The 13,717-nt window shown below is 41.7% G+C and overlaps 3 protein-coding genes across 3 annotated transcripts in view; 2 read left to right on the top strand and 1 right to left on the bottom strand.

The window, feature by feature from the left end:
* Window positions 1-1,186: 1,186 nt before the first annotated feature.
* LOC306699946 (CCN family member 3-like) lies at window positions 1,187-4,621 on the top strand. The gene is made up of 5 exons (XM_079164764.1): window positions 1,187-1,374; window positions 1,835-2,063; window positions 2,232-2,486; window positions 2,900-3,129; window positions 3,275-4,621. Exons 1-5 carry the CDS (start codon window positions 1,327-1,329, stop codon window positions 3,566-3,568), a joined length of 1,056 nt encoding a protein of 351 aa, XP_079020890.1. The 5' UTR covers window positions 1,187-1,326; the 3' UTR covers window positions 3,569-4,621.
* A 2,498-nt stretch (window positions 4,622-7,119) lies between these two features.
* On the bottom strand, window positions 7,120-8,733 carry LOC306699528 (nuclear factor 7, brain-like). Its single transcript, XM_079164162.1, has 2 exons — window positions 8,688-8,733; window positions 7,120-8,500 (listed from the first exon to the last, which is right to left on the bottom strand). Exon 2 carries the CDS (start codon window positions 8,496-8,498, stop codon window positions 7,224-7,226), a length of 1,275 nt encoding a protein of 424 aa, XP_079020288.1. The 5' UTR covers window positions 8,499-8,500; window positions 8,688-8,733; the 3' UTR covers window positions 7,120-7,223.
* Window positions 8,734-12,703: 3,970 nt separating this feature from the next.
* sntb1 (syntrophin, basic 1) overlaps window positions 12,704-13,717 on the top strand; it is a 35,469-nt gene continuing 34,455 nt past the window's right edge. The window contains exon 1 of the mRNA XM_079163935.1: window positions 12,704-13,329. Coding sequence (XP_079020061.1) covers window positions 12,783-13,329 — 547 coding nt within the window. The 5' untranslated portion in view covers window positions 12,704-12,782. The remainder of the gene's footprint in view (window positions 13,330-13,717) is intronic.

Consider the following 13,717-nt stretch of genomic DNA (forward strand, 5'->3'; position numbering starts at 1 on the left):
AAAACCATCTGAACACAGATTGGGCCATCACACAGTGGAAACCAACCTCTAACTCAATACTGGTAGCCTGTATGAAACTCATGCAAACAGAAAAAAAAAACCTGAAATATTCATCGTTTTTAAACCAAACGTCCCAATGGTCACAGCTTGAAAAACGAGGCCACATAGGTGAAGTAGCTCGGTCAGCTGATTCCCTCTTTAAGGATAAGCTAACGTATGAATAGCATTTAACGCGCTGCCTCAGTCCGTGTGTTATTTTGTACAACTTCTGCACGCATGCAGTCTTGTTATTGTTTCTTGTTTTTTAAAGCATTTTCTTTGACATTAGCTTAATGTGTCCTTTCTGTCGCTCGTGTCCGCCATGTGAAAGTTGAACAACCGGAATGTAAATAGTGATGACCCGTGAAAATAAAAGCATCAATATGTGTCACTCTTAACTAATGATACTGTATGTATTTTTTGGTGTTTGTAGCCTCTTTCTGATAGCATATAACGATACTGATAGTATGACTTCTAGTTCTAAAAACAAAAAACAATACTGAGGAATATGAACTTCTGTTCAGGGATCCAGTCAGCTTTCACCCCCAAATCCATCCAAGTACCTCTGCTTGGAATAAAACCATAACAAATCTCTGACCAGATGTGTCGACCACGGTGTCAGTCCTCCCACTGATCCAAGCTACCGATGAACCAAAGTTTCCACTGCGTAGCTATTTTAGGAAGCAGTAACAATCCTACAGGGAATAAGAGGGTTTTCCACTGTGACCTCCCAGGTTGGGTTCGGCGAGAGAGGTCAAAGTGTCACCACCCACTGTCAGTGGGACCAAAGTAAGGGAACCCCATGCCATATAACAGGAACACCCTGGAGGGCAAAGGGAATCCCCGATACGGAAACTTCAAAAGGAAAAAGTAAAGTGTGCATTAATAACTAACAGATAAAAAGAAGAAAGCATATAATGAATACATACAAGAGCTATACATTTAATACCATGGATACAAGTATTTTTCAGCAGAATGTTATGAACCTCCATGTATGTTGTGGTATCCTCATTGACTCTCATCCTCCTCCAACACTCTGGGCGATCTCGCCGACATTCCTTCCTGTTTGTCGTCATGGTGCCAGCAGGACAGCTCCGCTATATAAGGTCCTCCTCTCCCGAGCCCTGAGCCAGAACGACAAAGAGATCACAAACTTCTGCTACACAACAGCCAGAGAGGGGAGAGGATTCAACACCGGACCAAAAGAACTCAAATCAGCTCCAGTAAAGACAACTAAAACCTTTTTAGACTGCAGATATTTTGGATTCTGCTTTATTTAACAGGAAGATGACCAATCTGTCAGAGAGAGCTCTTTTTGTCTTCTTTGCAGCACAGGTAGGCATTACAACAGTAACTGTTTTCATTGAGATACAGAGTTTTATATTGTGACACCAGATGCTCTTGGTATGAAGGGGTTTAAGATAAAGACAATATTTTATTTTATTTTAAAAAAAATCCTCTCACTTTGGAAACTATCGGATTCTTTTTTCACAGACAATCTTTCACAGTTGATGTCTTAATTGACCTAAATTGATGAATTGGTTAGCCACTTTTTACCAACAGTACGAATAAGTTTCACTGAGTTTGTTTCTTTTTCACAAGACATGTCAAATGAATTACCCTACAAAATGTTTAGCAACTTTTACATCCTATAAAAAAAGGTTTTACTTTTGTATAAAACGTATTTTTGTGTGTAATATTTAATCTCAAGAAGTAGGCTTGTCATTTTGGTTGGATTATAGATCAAGACTTTCAACAATATGTAAAAGACCAATGAATTTTGTCTCCCACCCAGGTGTTTACAATAGTCTGGACCCAGGTGTGCCCTCGGAGATGCCAGTGCCCTAAGGAGCCCCCCATGTGTCTCCCAGGGGTCCCTTTGATCCTGGATGACTGCGTCTGCTGCCTGGTGTGTGCCCGTCAGAAAGGACAGGTCTGCTCTGAAATGAACCCCTGTGACACACGGAAAGGGCTGCAGTGTGAATACACCGTCGAGGTCCACAGGAGGACTGGGATCTGTGCCGGTGAGTGGACATTCCCAAACATTGTGTGCAGGATGTCCAATTTACAGTAGATGCTCTGTGTGTTCTGTTCGTCCTGATGTAAGTTATTCTTCTTGTGAATAAGACATGATTTAATTTGTAAAAAAAAAAAACTAAATAAATTCCCTATTTTGTCTCTTTCACATCCAGTTCATGAAGGAGATGTGTGTGTTCTGGACGGTTCTGTCTATCAGAACGGCCAGACCTTCTTCCCCAGCTGTAAGTACCAGTGTATGTGCCGCGATGGGCAGATCGCCTGTGTGCCGCGCTGCAACTTGGACGTGATGCTGCCTGGACCGGACTGCCCCATGCCACGCAGGGTCCAGGTGCCTGGAGAGTGCTGCGAGAAGTGGGTGTGTGAGCCCCAGGCTGAGGCCAGTGCACTGGGCGGCTTCGCCATGGCGGGTGAGTGGACTGGAAGTCGGGTGTGATGGGACGTGACGGACCATAAATACACAGATAGACACATACAATCAACCATTCCTCTTTGACGTCAGTGCCACTGCAGTGTGAGACAGAGTTGAAAGGTTATGTACATGTCTCTGATCAGGGGAAGCAACCAAGAGAGGAAGGAAGGGAAGAGGAAAATAGAGTAAGAGCTGAGGAAGGCTGAGAGGAGGAAACACAGAGGAAAGAAACAGTGTTATCACTTCAGTCTCCAATGTGCCATCAGTTGAATCCAATCAAGCAAAATAAGTTTTCTACATTCTTGGATTGGTTGCTTTCAAGTTTCAAGTATACACCTTAGTCTACTTTTTGTACCAGATGACATGGTGACTTCTTTCTCTAACCCACTGTCCGCCTGTGTGTTCCCTCAGCCTATCGTCAGGAGGAAACGGTGAGCTTCGACGGTTGGGACCCCAGCCTTAACTGCATTGAGCAGACAACCGAGTGGGGCGCCTGCTCTCAAACCTGCGGCATGGGAGTGGCCACCAGGGTCAGCAATAAGAACCGTCGGTGTGAGATGGTGAAGCAGAGCCGGCTGTGTATGATCAGACCCTGTGACAACCAGCAGGACCAGAAGCAGCTGACACAACTTGCACAGAAGGTACTTTTTGGATGCCATGTCCTTTTTGTAGGAGTTTCTACTCCACAGCAAACCCAGTAGCATGAGAATACATAAAAAATCACATTATTTTCTAGAGGGATACAGTGCACATGCATTCAGTGAATGGATCTTTTTCTCCCTGCAGAGAGGCAGTAAGTGTCAGAGGATGGTGAGGAGCGACGCAGCCGTCCACCTCTCCTATAAGAACTGCACCAGCGTCCAGGCCTACAAGCCTCGCTACTGTGGCTCCTGCACGGACGGCCGCTGCTGTACCCCCCACAGAACCAAGACCGCCCTGGTGGAGTTCCAGTGTGCCAAAGCTAAAACAACCAGGAGACCCGTCATGGTGATCCTGACCTGTGTCTGTCACAGCCACTGTCCCCAGGACAACGCTGTGTGGCAGCCATCGGAGATGGGATACAGCGGTTATAGGTCGTAAAATCCCTATTGAAGGGAGAATAGCTTTTTATTCACTTTAAAACATGAGTTGCATTAACTCTAAATGTTAGATTAAAACAAGTCTGTGATATATCAACAGTGAAAATACGATTAGATCTGCTTATTATGGTCAGAATCATACTTGTATTCATAAAATCCTGTGGACAAATAAGTGTCATCTTCTATTGTTTAGTAGAATCAAAGCACTTAAACCTTGTGATATATCAGGAGGAGTATACTTCCAACCATTCACAACAGACTTCAGATGGACGGATGTCTGTGCTCTTACATTGTCTCTTCTTAAGAGGTCAAACATGAAGGTGTAACGTTACAGGTTAGTGGGGAAATACAGGAGTGTCATGGTTGCTTCCAACCAGATAGTTTGATTGACAGTCGGGTTGGCTGATCAGGAAATAATTATATTTTTTTAGACAAAGAGCATGAAACCACAGTGTGTTTTCTTCAGGCTAAATCATGTAGAAAAATGCTCGGCAAAGGAGAAAGTAGCTCCTCTTTCAGAATAAAAGACCTGCTGTACTGTGACACTTTGACACCTAAATCTATTAAAAACATAATAATAGTGTAATCCAATTACTTTCACATTGATAAAATACAAAGAAGGAAATAAAGGACCTTAGGGTGAGCTGTTACCTTTTAGTGGCGCTGCCATGGAAATCTTTCAACTATGGGATGCATTTTTTAAATAACTGGACTGTGTGCTCTGACCTGGTCCTAAGAGAGGTCACTGTAGTTACTTAGTGTCATTTCTAACATCTGCACGAAATCTGACCCCTGTTGTATAATGTCGATGTTCCCTTCAATAAATGAAATTGTATGTTTTTTTTAGGTTTTTCTTTTTGTTAAAAGTAGTGCACATGACAAAGGTTTTGTAAATACTTGCAGTATAGCTTGTTTGGCCGAGTGTGTATCAAATACACAGTTAATCGGTAACAATGTAAACATGAATTGTATATATTGGTATGGTATTGTTTTGCTTACTACTTGAATTATACTTCACACTGCTTGTTGCTGTATCCGTCTCAATAATACTGTAAAACTCAACATTTGAAAATAAATGTGTATTTTTTTGTATCAAAGTTGTAATCTCTTTATTCTCATCTCTACATTCAACACTAAAATCAATCTTTTCTCAGGTACAATCATTGGGATGATAAGTGAGATGATGACTTGTGTTTCAATGAGGGACGTAGCTTTAGGCTGAATTGTTTAGATGAAAAAGAATCAAGCAGGAATTGCCTAAAAATGTAAACTGAGGATAATAGAGGAAACAGGAATATATACATTATGAATATATAGGACCTAAAACTAAAGAACAAATGAGTAGTCTTAATGACTTAATGTTAAAACATAAAACATGTGATTTCTCCCACATCTGGCTTCTCATGTTGTTTGATTGAGGCTGATAATTGCCCTACATCAAACCGTCATGTTACAAGTGGTATCATGGATGTGTCATGTAGGTTTTAGGTCAGTCAAATGTATGGCAAATGTTACCTAATACTAACAATATGGCTGCTCCACATTGATCAATACTGATGCAAATTAAAACCATTCCCACAGGAATGCACTACTGTTTTTGTTTTGTTATGTTTTTCTGATGTAGCAAAAGGGCTACAACTGAATTTTGTTGTGCAAACCTGTGTTACATAATGACAATAAATGAACCATAAATCATTGAATAAAAGCAAAACAACATAAAAGATCATCAAATATATTTAACCACATAAGAATCAAACACTGATTTATCTTCTCACATATATACACCATAATCCCTTGTCTCATGAAAGTGTTCACACATCTGCATTTGGGGTAAACCTCCGTCTGGATTCCTTTTTAACAGTGCAGGATGTTCGTGGTATCACAAGGGACACACAAGTTACCGAGCCCCACTGACAGTGGGTGGTGACCCTTTGACCTTTCTCCCTGAACCCCACCTGCAGGGTCACAGTGGAAAACCCTGTCATCCCCCATGGGACTGCTGTTGCTTCCTAAAATAGCTCCTCATTGGAAACTGTAGCTCACCAGTAGCTGAATCAGAAGGTGGACTGACACTGTGGTCGACACATCTGGTTGCAGCTATGTTATGGTGTCTGCTGACCAGCTGTGTGTGGTAATGTTACACGTTGGTTATGTTTGTGGATCGAGGATTTTGAGTGTATCCTGGTGTTGCATTCTCTTTACATACAGTATGTTAAGAGTAAAGAGCAAGCTGAACAATGAAAACATAAAAAGATGGGCCATTCGCTGTAGCATGGCTCTTGGGATGGCAATGTCTGTCTGTCATCCTTGAAACTCAAAACCATTTCCCATCAGGTTACACAAACAACAACACGGACACAGACTTTATCGCTTTCTGAGTTCAAGCAATAACTTTGCAACAAAAGATAAACACAGAATATATTTGACCAGCTGATTTCAGTAACATCTTGATTTTAATAAAAACCCTTAAATTCCTTTTAGCTTGTTCACATTCCAATGCTGCTCAGATTTTCCCTCGGCCTTGCTGTACCGTGTGAGTAAAATATCATCTGTGTGAGAGATTGGTCTGGTATGGATGCTGACTGTAATCCATTCTCCTCTCATTCGTTGACAGACAGAGACAGGACGTATCATTCAGCCGTCTCTGCGTAAGTCTTGATTCAGCGCTGCTGACTGTCAATGAATGAATGACAGACTTCACAGCCTGGCTGTGTTTGCCGGCTGTTTGATGTTTTAGTTTTTTACTCTGCTCTTTCCAACAAAGTCTGTTGCTGCTCTGTGAAGGTAGAAGGCATTCAGAAATCTGACGTTTAAAAGTGTTTGACTGATAAACCCTTTCTGTCAAAGAGGGGAAATTCCTGAACTTGAGAAGAAAAATTGTTATGTAATGCAAGTCGTCTCTATTCACTCATTCTCTATGAGCAATTCTTGCAGTGTAATCCCTGGATTTTCCCCATGTGACCAATAGTCTAATTAAATACACAAGGTTTTGTTGTGGGATCCCTACTGCAGCAACCACAAGTGATAGTTTTTGAAAAGACACTGGGGCTAATAATGAATATTAAAAGTAAACCGATAACCTGCCCTTGGACTTCATGCTGTCATTAATCATTAATGCACCAGTGTGATCGACTCACCACTGAAGTGCAGTTTCCCTGTTTAGTTTAAATTTGTGTTTGAAGCAACTTTTGGTTGTTGTCTCTAGTTACTAATTTTCAAGCATTAAGACGTGTACAATAAAGACTTTCAATGTATTTTGACATCTCTATCTTAATGGTATGGGCAATGCGGGCTGCTGTTTGTATGAAGGGTAAGTAGATCGCTCCCTCTAGTGGTGTATTTGAATAAAGCCTCTGTCACCATCGTCACTACAGTGATCAGAAATGTTAAATCGTTTCATTTCAGAAAGGACTTTACCAACATCTCTTAGATGTAAACTTCATGTGAACTCATTTATTGATAATTCAACACAAAATCAAAAAACAAGCATACAAAGTCATGATTACAACTTGTACAACATGAATTGTGATTTACAGACTTACTGTATACGAACATTTATTATTTAGTTGATTAAGTGACAGTTTGTGACTGGCGGGAGAAGGAGAATAGTTTTTATTTCATTTAATGATTTAGAAAAAATATTTTGTTTATACAATTCACATAAAACTATATAATACAAAGAAAAAGACAATACAACAAAAGACCACTGTGTTATCTGGAAGTTGAGCTTTTATCTTCTGGACCTTATTTTGCAGCCTGTGTGTCCTGCTGTCTGGAATGGGGCAGTAGAATAGGTAAACCATATCAATGAAATTGCAGCAGGTAAAAGTGTGGGACAGGATTCCGGTGTCGGCGTCATAGAAGGACACCACTCCGTTGTCATAATCTACCAACACCGTGACTCTCTTAGGTTCCTTTATCCAGAACAAATGGAGGGGGATGTTGCGTGCAGTTGGCGTGCAGTTGGCGTCAGTTCCTAACCTTATGACCCAGTTTCCATTCCTCGGGTTAGGTATGAATGTCCTTATCCCACGCATCGGCTCTCTGACTACTCCTAAATCCCAGCTGGTGAACCCTTCAGCCTGAACCTCGTGGTAGAATCTCCCTTCAGAAACGTTCACGTTTCCAGGAACACCGCTACTATCGAATAGGTTTGGAATCCACCAAATGGAAGGAACTTGCATTTGCTTCGACACCACACCGGCACAGTTTGACATTGCTTTATCTTTGTCTTTCGTCTTGGTCTGCACTGCATATTTTGTCTTCTGACCCTTCTTGGTCTGCACTGCATATTTTGTCTTCTGACCCTTCTTCCTACGTTTACTCTCCTGTACTTCTGACTTCTTCTTCCCCACCTGAGCCTTCTTGTCTACAAAGGCTTCCTCTAAAGGTACCGTGTCATGGGAGCTATGTTCTGTACACAGGACACAAACACATGTCTGGTCATTCCTGCAGAAGAGCTCAAACATCCTGTTGTGTTTCTTGCATATTTGGTCCTCCAGGTTATACACAGGATCTGTCAGTTTGTGTCTTTTTAAGGCCTCAACTCTCAGATGAGGCTCTAGGTGTGTCTCACAATAAGACGTCAAGCACACCAAACAGGTTTTAGAGGCTTTTAACTTGTTGTCGAGGCAGCAGTCACATGGCACCTGACCTGGTTTGGCCAGGGAATTATTGTCAGCTCTGGCATGATGTTCCTTAAAATTCTCCACGACCTCCCTGAATTCCGTGTTGACCCGAAGTTTGAACCCTTTGTTGAACCTCTCATTGCACAGGGGACACTGCCAACACTCTTTGTCCTCCCAGTGCCTGTTGATACAGGCCTTGCAGAAGTTGTGTCCACATGGAATAGAAACAGGCTCAGTGAAAACTTCCAGACAGATGGAGCACAGGAACTGATCCTCAGACAGGAAGCTGCAGCCCGTGGCCATATCTAGAGGAGAGGAGAGGTTTTAAAACCAAGAACCATTCATGTTTTTTGACTCCTATGTGCAACTATTGTGGTCCACTTCATGAACAAAGGGTACAAAGTTTGTTACATGTTATACAAAGCTATGAGTACTCTCCAATACCAGAATATTATCAAGTATATGTACATTACCAATGGAGTTTCACTTCACCTTCTTGAATGATCTGCTCTGCTATCGATCTGTGTTTGCAAATGAACTGAACTGTGTTTCCTTTGGTTTCATTTCCCTATAAATGATGCAATGGTGCCGCTCCTCCCCTGAATCATGCTCCACCCATCTGTTCGCTACTTTTAACTCTTTATGTCATTAAATGAAATATGAGCATCAATTCTGCTTATACAGATAATAATAATAATAATAATGCGTCACTTTTATGTGTCAGTGTAATTACAGATCCACTCAATCAAAATTCTCTCTTCAGTAAAACGGCTGTTTAGTTTCAGGCAATGCATTATTATTTCTTTTTTTTGCAGTATGCAAAATAAAAAAAAGAATCTCCCATCGTTCCCTGTCTGTAGGACCTGTGTGACCAGCGGTTGGGACAGCAGTGACCAGTGTTTTTATATGTTTATTTTATATCATTATTATGTTGTACATTTGGATTGGATTGGATCGTTGGATTTTGGAAACTCGTTTCAGGAAGTCTAACAATGCCAGCAGCAGCCATTACGAAGATGCTGCCAAACCAGTGGAACCCTGAAGTCCTGGTATTTGGCCTCTCCCTGTGAGACTCAAATCTAATACATGTTGTGAGTATTGTTAATCATTCCTCTGTGTGTGAGGAAAGAATATTGTAGGAGCTCAGGTACATTTTGTCGACAAAAACATTGTGTGTGGTCATTTGTTAATTCCTGTATTTACACTGACATTGAATATGTAATGCTGAGCCTTTCTTACTTTGCACATCATAAAAAGACTCAGCATTATGGCATTATGTGGGCAAATATAGCACGGACATGTTGTAGCAACAGCCAACTCACAGCATCTTTGCATATTTTTTATTGTTCATGTTGTCAGTCTGCCAACAGTCACTAATGCACCCCGTCTATCTGTCCCTACCTGCCCCCTTTGTTTCCAACCATGCATCTCCACCTGACCTCCACACCCATCTGCACACCTGCTCCCAATCCCCTCATCAGCTCCCCAGTGAACCGACCTGCCCCATCTATTGTGCATTCTGCCTTAAGTGGACACCTTTGGATTTTATTCTCAGAGTTCCTCAACGTGTTTCTCTCACATGACTCCAGCATGTAAGGCATGGAGCGGGACTGCATACATTGCATACGTACATTGCAGCACATCTGTCACATTCAACCCCATTCAGTCATCCCCTCCAGTATTTTCTCAATTGAGATCAACTGCATGTGCTTCACCAACGTTTCATACCAATACAGAACTTGGCAATCGGCCTGTGGAGGCCGTGCAGTTGTTTTACAAAGATCTCTTTTAAGTGTAAGTGTCTATTCCGCTGATTGACAGTTGATGGCGTCGCACAAAGAAGTGTAGCAATGCACCAACAAAGGTAAGAAAATGCAAGTGAAGACCAGAAGCGAGTGAACATGGGGTAAAACCATGCAAAAATGACGAGCTTTGCAAAAAAAAATGTTAAACAGAACGTTTGTTTTGTTAACTATAAACTCTACAAGGCACCTAGAAATACTGAAAGAACACAGAATATGGTGGTGCAGAATATGGGAGAGGAATATTTCTCCAGCCTTATCTCTGAAAACTGACATATCCTAAATTGCTTGCAGTGCTCTTGAGCAAAAGACTGCACTCTCTTAACTACTGCAGAAAGCCAGTCCACAGACCAAACAACACAAACCCCATGTGTGATTGTGTGATTGTGTGATTGTGAGCGAGCATAACTCTCTGTGCAGCTGCTCCCTGTTGCATTGAAAAAACAAGTGCTGAATGAGGGTTAAAAAAAAGGTTCATTAACAACCTTTAAATACCATCACATTTAATAAGATTGCATTCTCTGTTTGTTAGTTGGTTTTGAAGGTCATTACCACAACAAAGAATGTACATTTCATCTGATAGCTCATTTCCATATAAAAGCAAAAATCAATTGTAGCTCCTACACCTCATTAAGCCAAAGAATTCTTCGTATTTCTGTTTCAGTCTCTTTCTCAAAATAAATCCGCTCTTTGGTGCTCACTAGTAATGATCCATTGTAGTTTAGAAGGCGGGCAAGTAAGGAAGTGTGTCTCCTTCACAGCATGCCTGTACTATATGTTCCTGTGATTACACAATGTGATTAATTATGACACACACACACACACACACAGTGTGTGTGTAATATTAAATTAATGATATGATGCTCTTATTTCTCATAGTTTACACATATGTCCTTAAATATAAGTTCCCAGATGTTGTTTTAGACATTTTTAATTCAAATTCATTATAATAAACTAATAACAAATAGCCTATGGCCATACATTTACAGAGTAAACTCAATTATAAGCATTAAGGGTAGCTCAAAGGGCAAACACACTACATACATATCTTGGTTTCTGACGCCTCCTCATATGTTGGACTCAAAATCTCCATGCAGGCTTTTACATATAAAAGAGGTGATTATGCTTCTTGATAAGAAGCTTGGCTGTACGCTTATTCATTTTAACATATGTTTTAAACTCAAACTTCCGAGCATCTTTTAAAAGCAAGACGGTATTATGTGTTACAAAATCACAAAATGTTTTGGGGAATTAAGGAAGGCTGGTCAGTTTGTGTTGGTGGCCTATGATTTAAAAATGTTCAAGATACAAGTTGGGTTGGTGTATAAATTAGAATAATCTTAATGGCACCAGGGCGGAAAGATTGATCCTCACAGATCAATACAGAAATGTGAGCACAAAGCTTGGAACAAATGAAATCTAACAACATGAAGATATTTCAATCCAGTGAGTTAATTTTTGATCGCACCTCGTACAAATGACCCTTGTGTATCTTATTGTTTACCAATGGAGGGTTCCTTATGGTTTTACCGTATTGCCAGGACTGTTGACCCTCACAGACATGAATTTAGAGTCACCAGTAGGTGTCGTAGCAACATTGCGAATAGCTGTGTGAGGCCGTTTGATACTGAAAGCATGAGGACATGCTCAAGAGGGACGGCTGTTAAAAGAAAAGCCATATTTATAGATCTATGTGTTGTTACATCCAAAATGCTGTAACTTCAATACACTTGAAGTCCTGATTGAAGTCACTCACAGCAGCTGCTTCGTAGTTTTTTATTCTGATATCATCATGTGGCTGATTGAAGCTGCATCATGGCTTTTGTCTCCCTGTCAGTCTTTCGCGGGGCTCGAACTCACATAACCGTCACACAGCTGTTCCAGGCATTGTAGTGACGATAACACTAGTTGCACCCTCACGGGCCTGCATAATAATAATAATAATAATAATAATAATAATAATAATAATAATAATAATAATAATAGTGATGGAGAGCAAATCATTGCAAGTAGTCTTTCCAGAGCTGTCAGAGCTTCCTGAAAAAAAAAACAGCTCGTTCTCTGGAAACATCAAAACAGGCACAGGCGCATTCCTGCACGCGCATAACCGGTATCACGTCTGCAGTGTTGACACGTTCAGCAGAGTCCCACGGGGAATTTGAAGAATGCAAACTCAGTTCTAGTTATATTTGAGATTAGTCTATTTGTTTAAAGACATGTTTTAAAGTAGCTGACCATAAAAAGGTCCAATTTTTTTCTGCCATCGCTTCAGATACACGTGGCCTAATGACTCACAAAACCAGATTATGGATTTACCCCCAAAAATATACATTAATTTCCTTTTAAGGTTGTTAAACATCCATATATTTTAAAATCATAGTATATAATTCTATTATTATGACCAACCTGATACGAGTCAATGGATACAAAATAATGGATTTGTAAAAGTAGTGTTTAGTCGCGTGTCACTGTCACGTCCCAAACGTCCAGGGAAAAATGATGAACACATATTTGTGCATGCAGGATCTGATGGCATCGACTGACGGCGGGGGGAGCAAACTCCACCCAGCAGATAGGATCTCGGGCGGGCGGAGCGGGGAGCAGCTTGCGCCGAAAGGGCTCGGGCTGGTTGGTTGGGACGCTTGACAAGTCCCGCTGAAAACTTCAGAGGAGGCAAAGTCCAGCCTGACTGCGAGGGAGACAGAGTGGAAGTTAACGTGAGAGAGCGTGCTGGGGGAGAACAAAAAAAAAAAATCACATGTCTTTTTAAAGAAATGCTCCAAAGATGGCGGTGGTAATAACGACGGGAGTTTCAGGTGCATTCGGAGTCCAAAAAAGTGGATTTCTTGAGGTTTTGGTGCGGGAACGGTGGCACAAAGTTTTGGTCAACTTAAACGAGGAAGCGCTCACGTTAAGCTGCGAGGAGGGCTGCGTTGACGACAACGTGAACGACAGCGTCAACTCCAACGGCGTTACCAACGGATCTTATCTTGATAACAACAACGCCAACTCCAACAACGGTCCCCAAACTGTGCGCACCGCGTTCTCGGACCTCCCGGAGCGAGTGCCGGAGGCGATCGCCAACAGAAAGCGGTGCCTTAAGGTGACCAAGCAGGAGGTCGGAGGGCTTGGGATCAGCATCAAAGGTGGGAAGGAGAATAAAATGCCCATCCTCATCAGTAAGATATTCAAGGGACTCGCAGCGGACCAGACCCAGGCTCTGTATGTCGGGGACGCCATCCTGTCCGTGAACAGTGTGAACCTGCGGGACGCGACCCACGATGAGGCTGTGCAGGCGCTGAAACGGGCCGGGAAAGAGGTGACACTGGAAGGTAGGTAGGCAGGCAGGCTGGACAGACATGCGCGTGTGTGTGTGTGTGTGTGTGTAAGAAACAAGAGGGGACCCAAAGGTGAAGTATGTGGGTTAGGGAATACCGCATGCATGACCCAACTCACTTTATGAAATCCCACAAGATAAGGTGTTTATACACGTGAGTGTTTATATCGATATCTTTTAGTGAAGGTATGAGTTGTGGACCTCAGTTCAACCAAAGTCCTTCTGTTTTCTGCCTCATTTTTTATGGCCCAATACTTCAGGGAAGGAAACATGCCTTATAAAAGGCTGAGTTTCTCATCCCTCATGTGCTGTTTTATGCATGTCATCCAGCAGGTCATTAGTCCTCAGCATACAGAGTATTGCAACTTTTCTGTCCTACCTGC

Source organism: Pholis gunnellus, assembly GCF_910591455.1.
Source record: "Pholis gunnellus genome assembly, chromosome: 8".
NCBI lineage: Eukaryota > Metazoa > Chordata > Actinopteri > Perciformes > Pholidae > Pholis > Pholis gunnellus.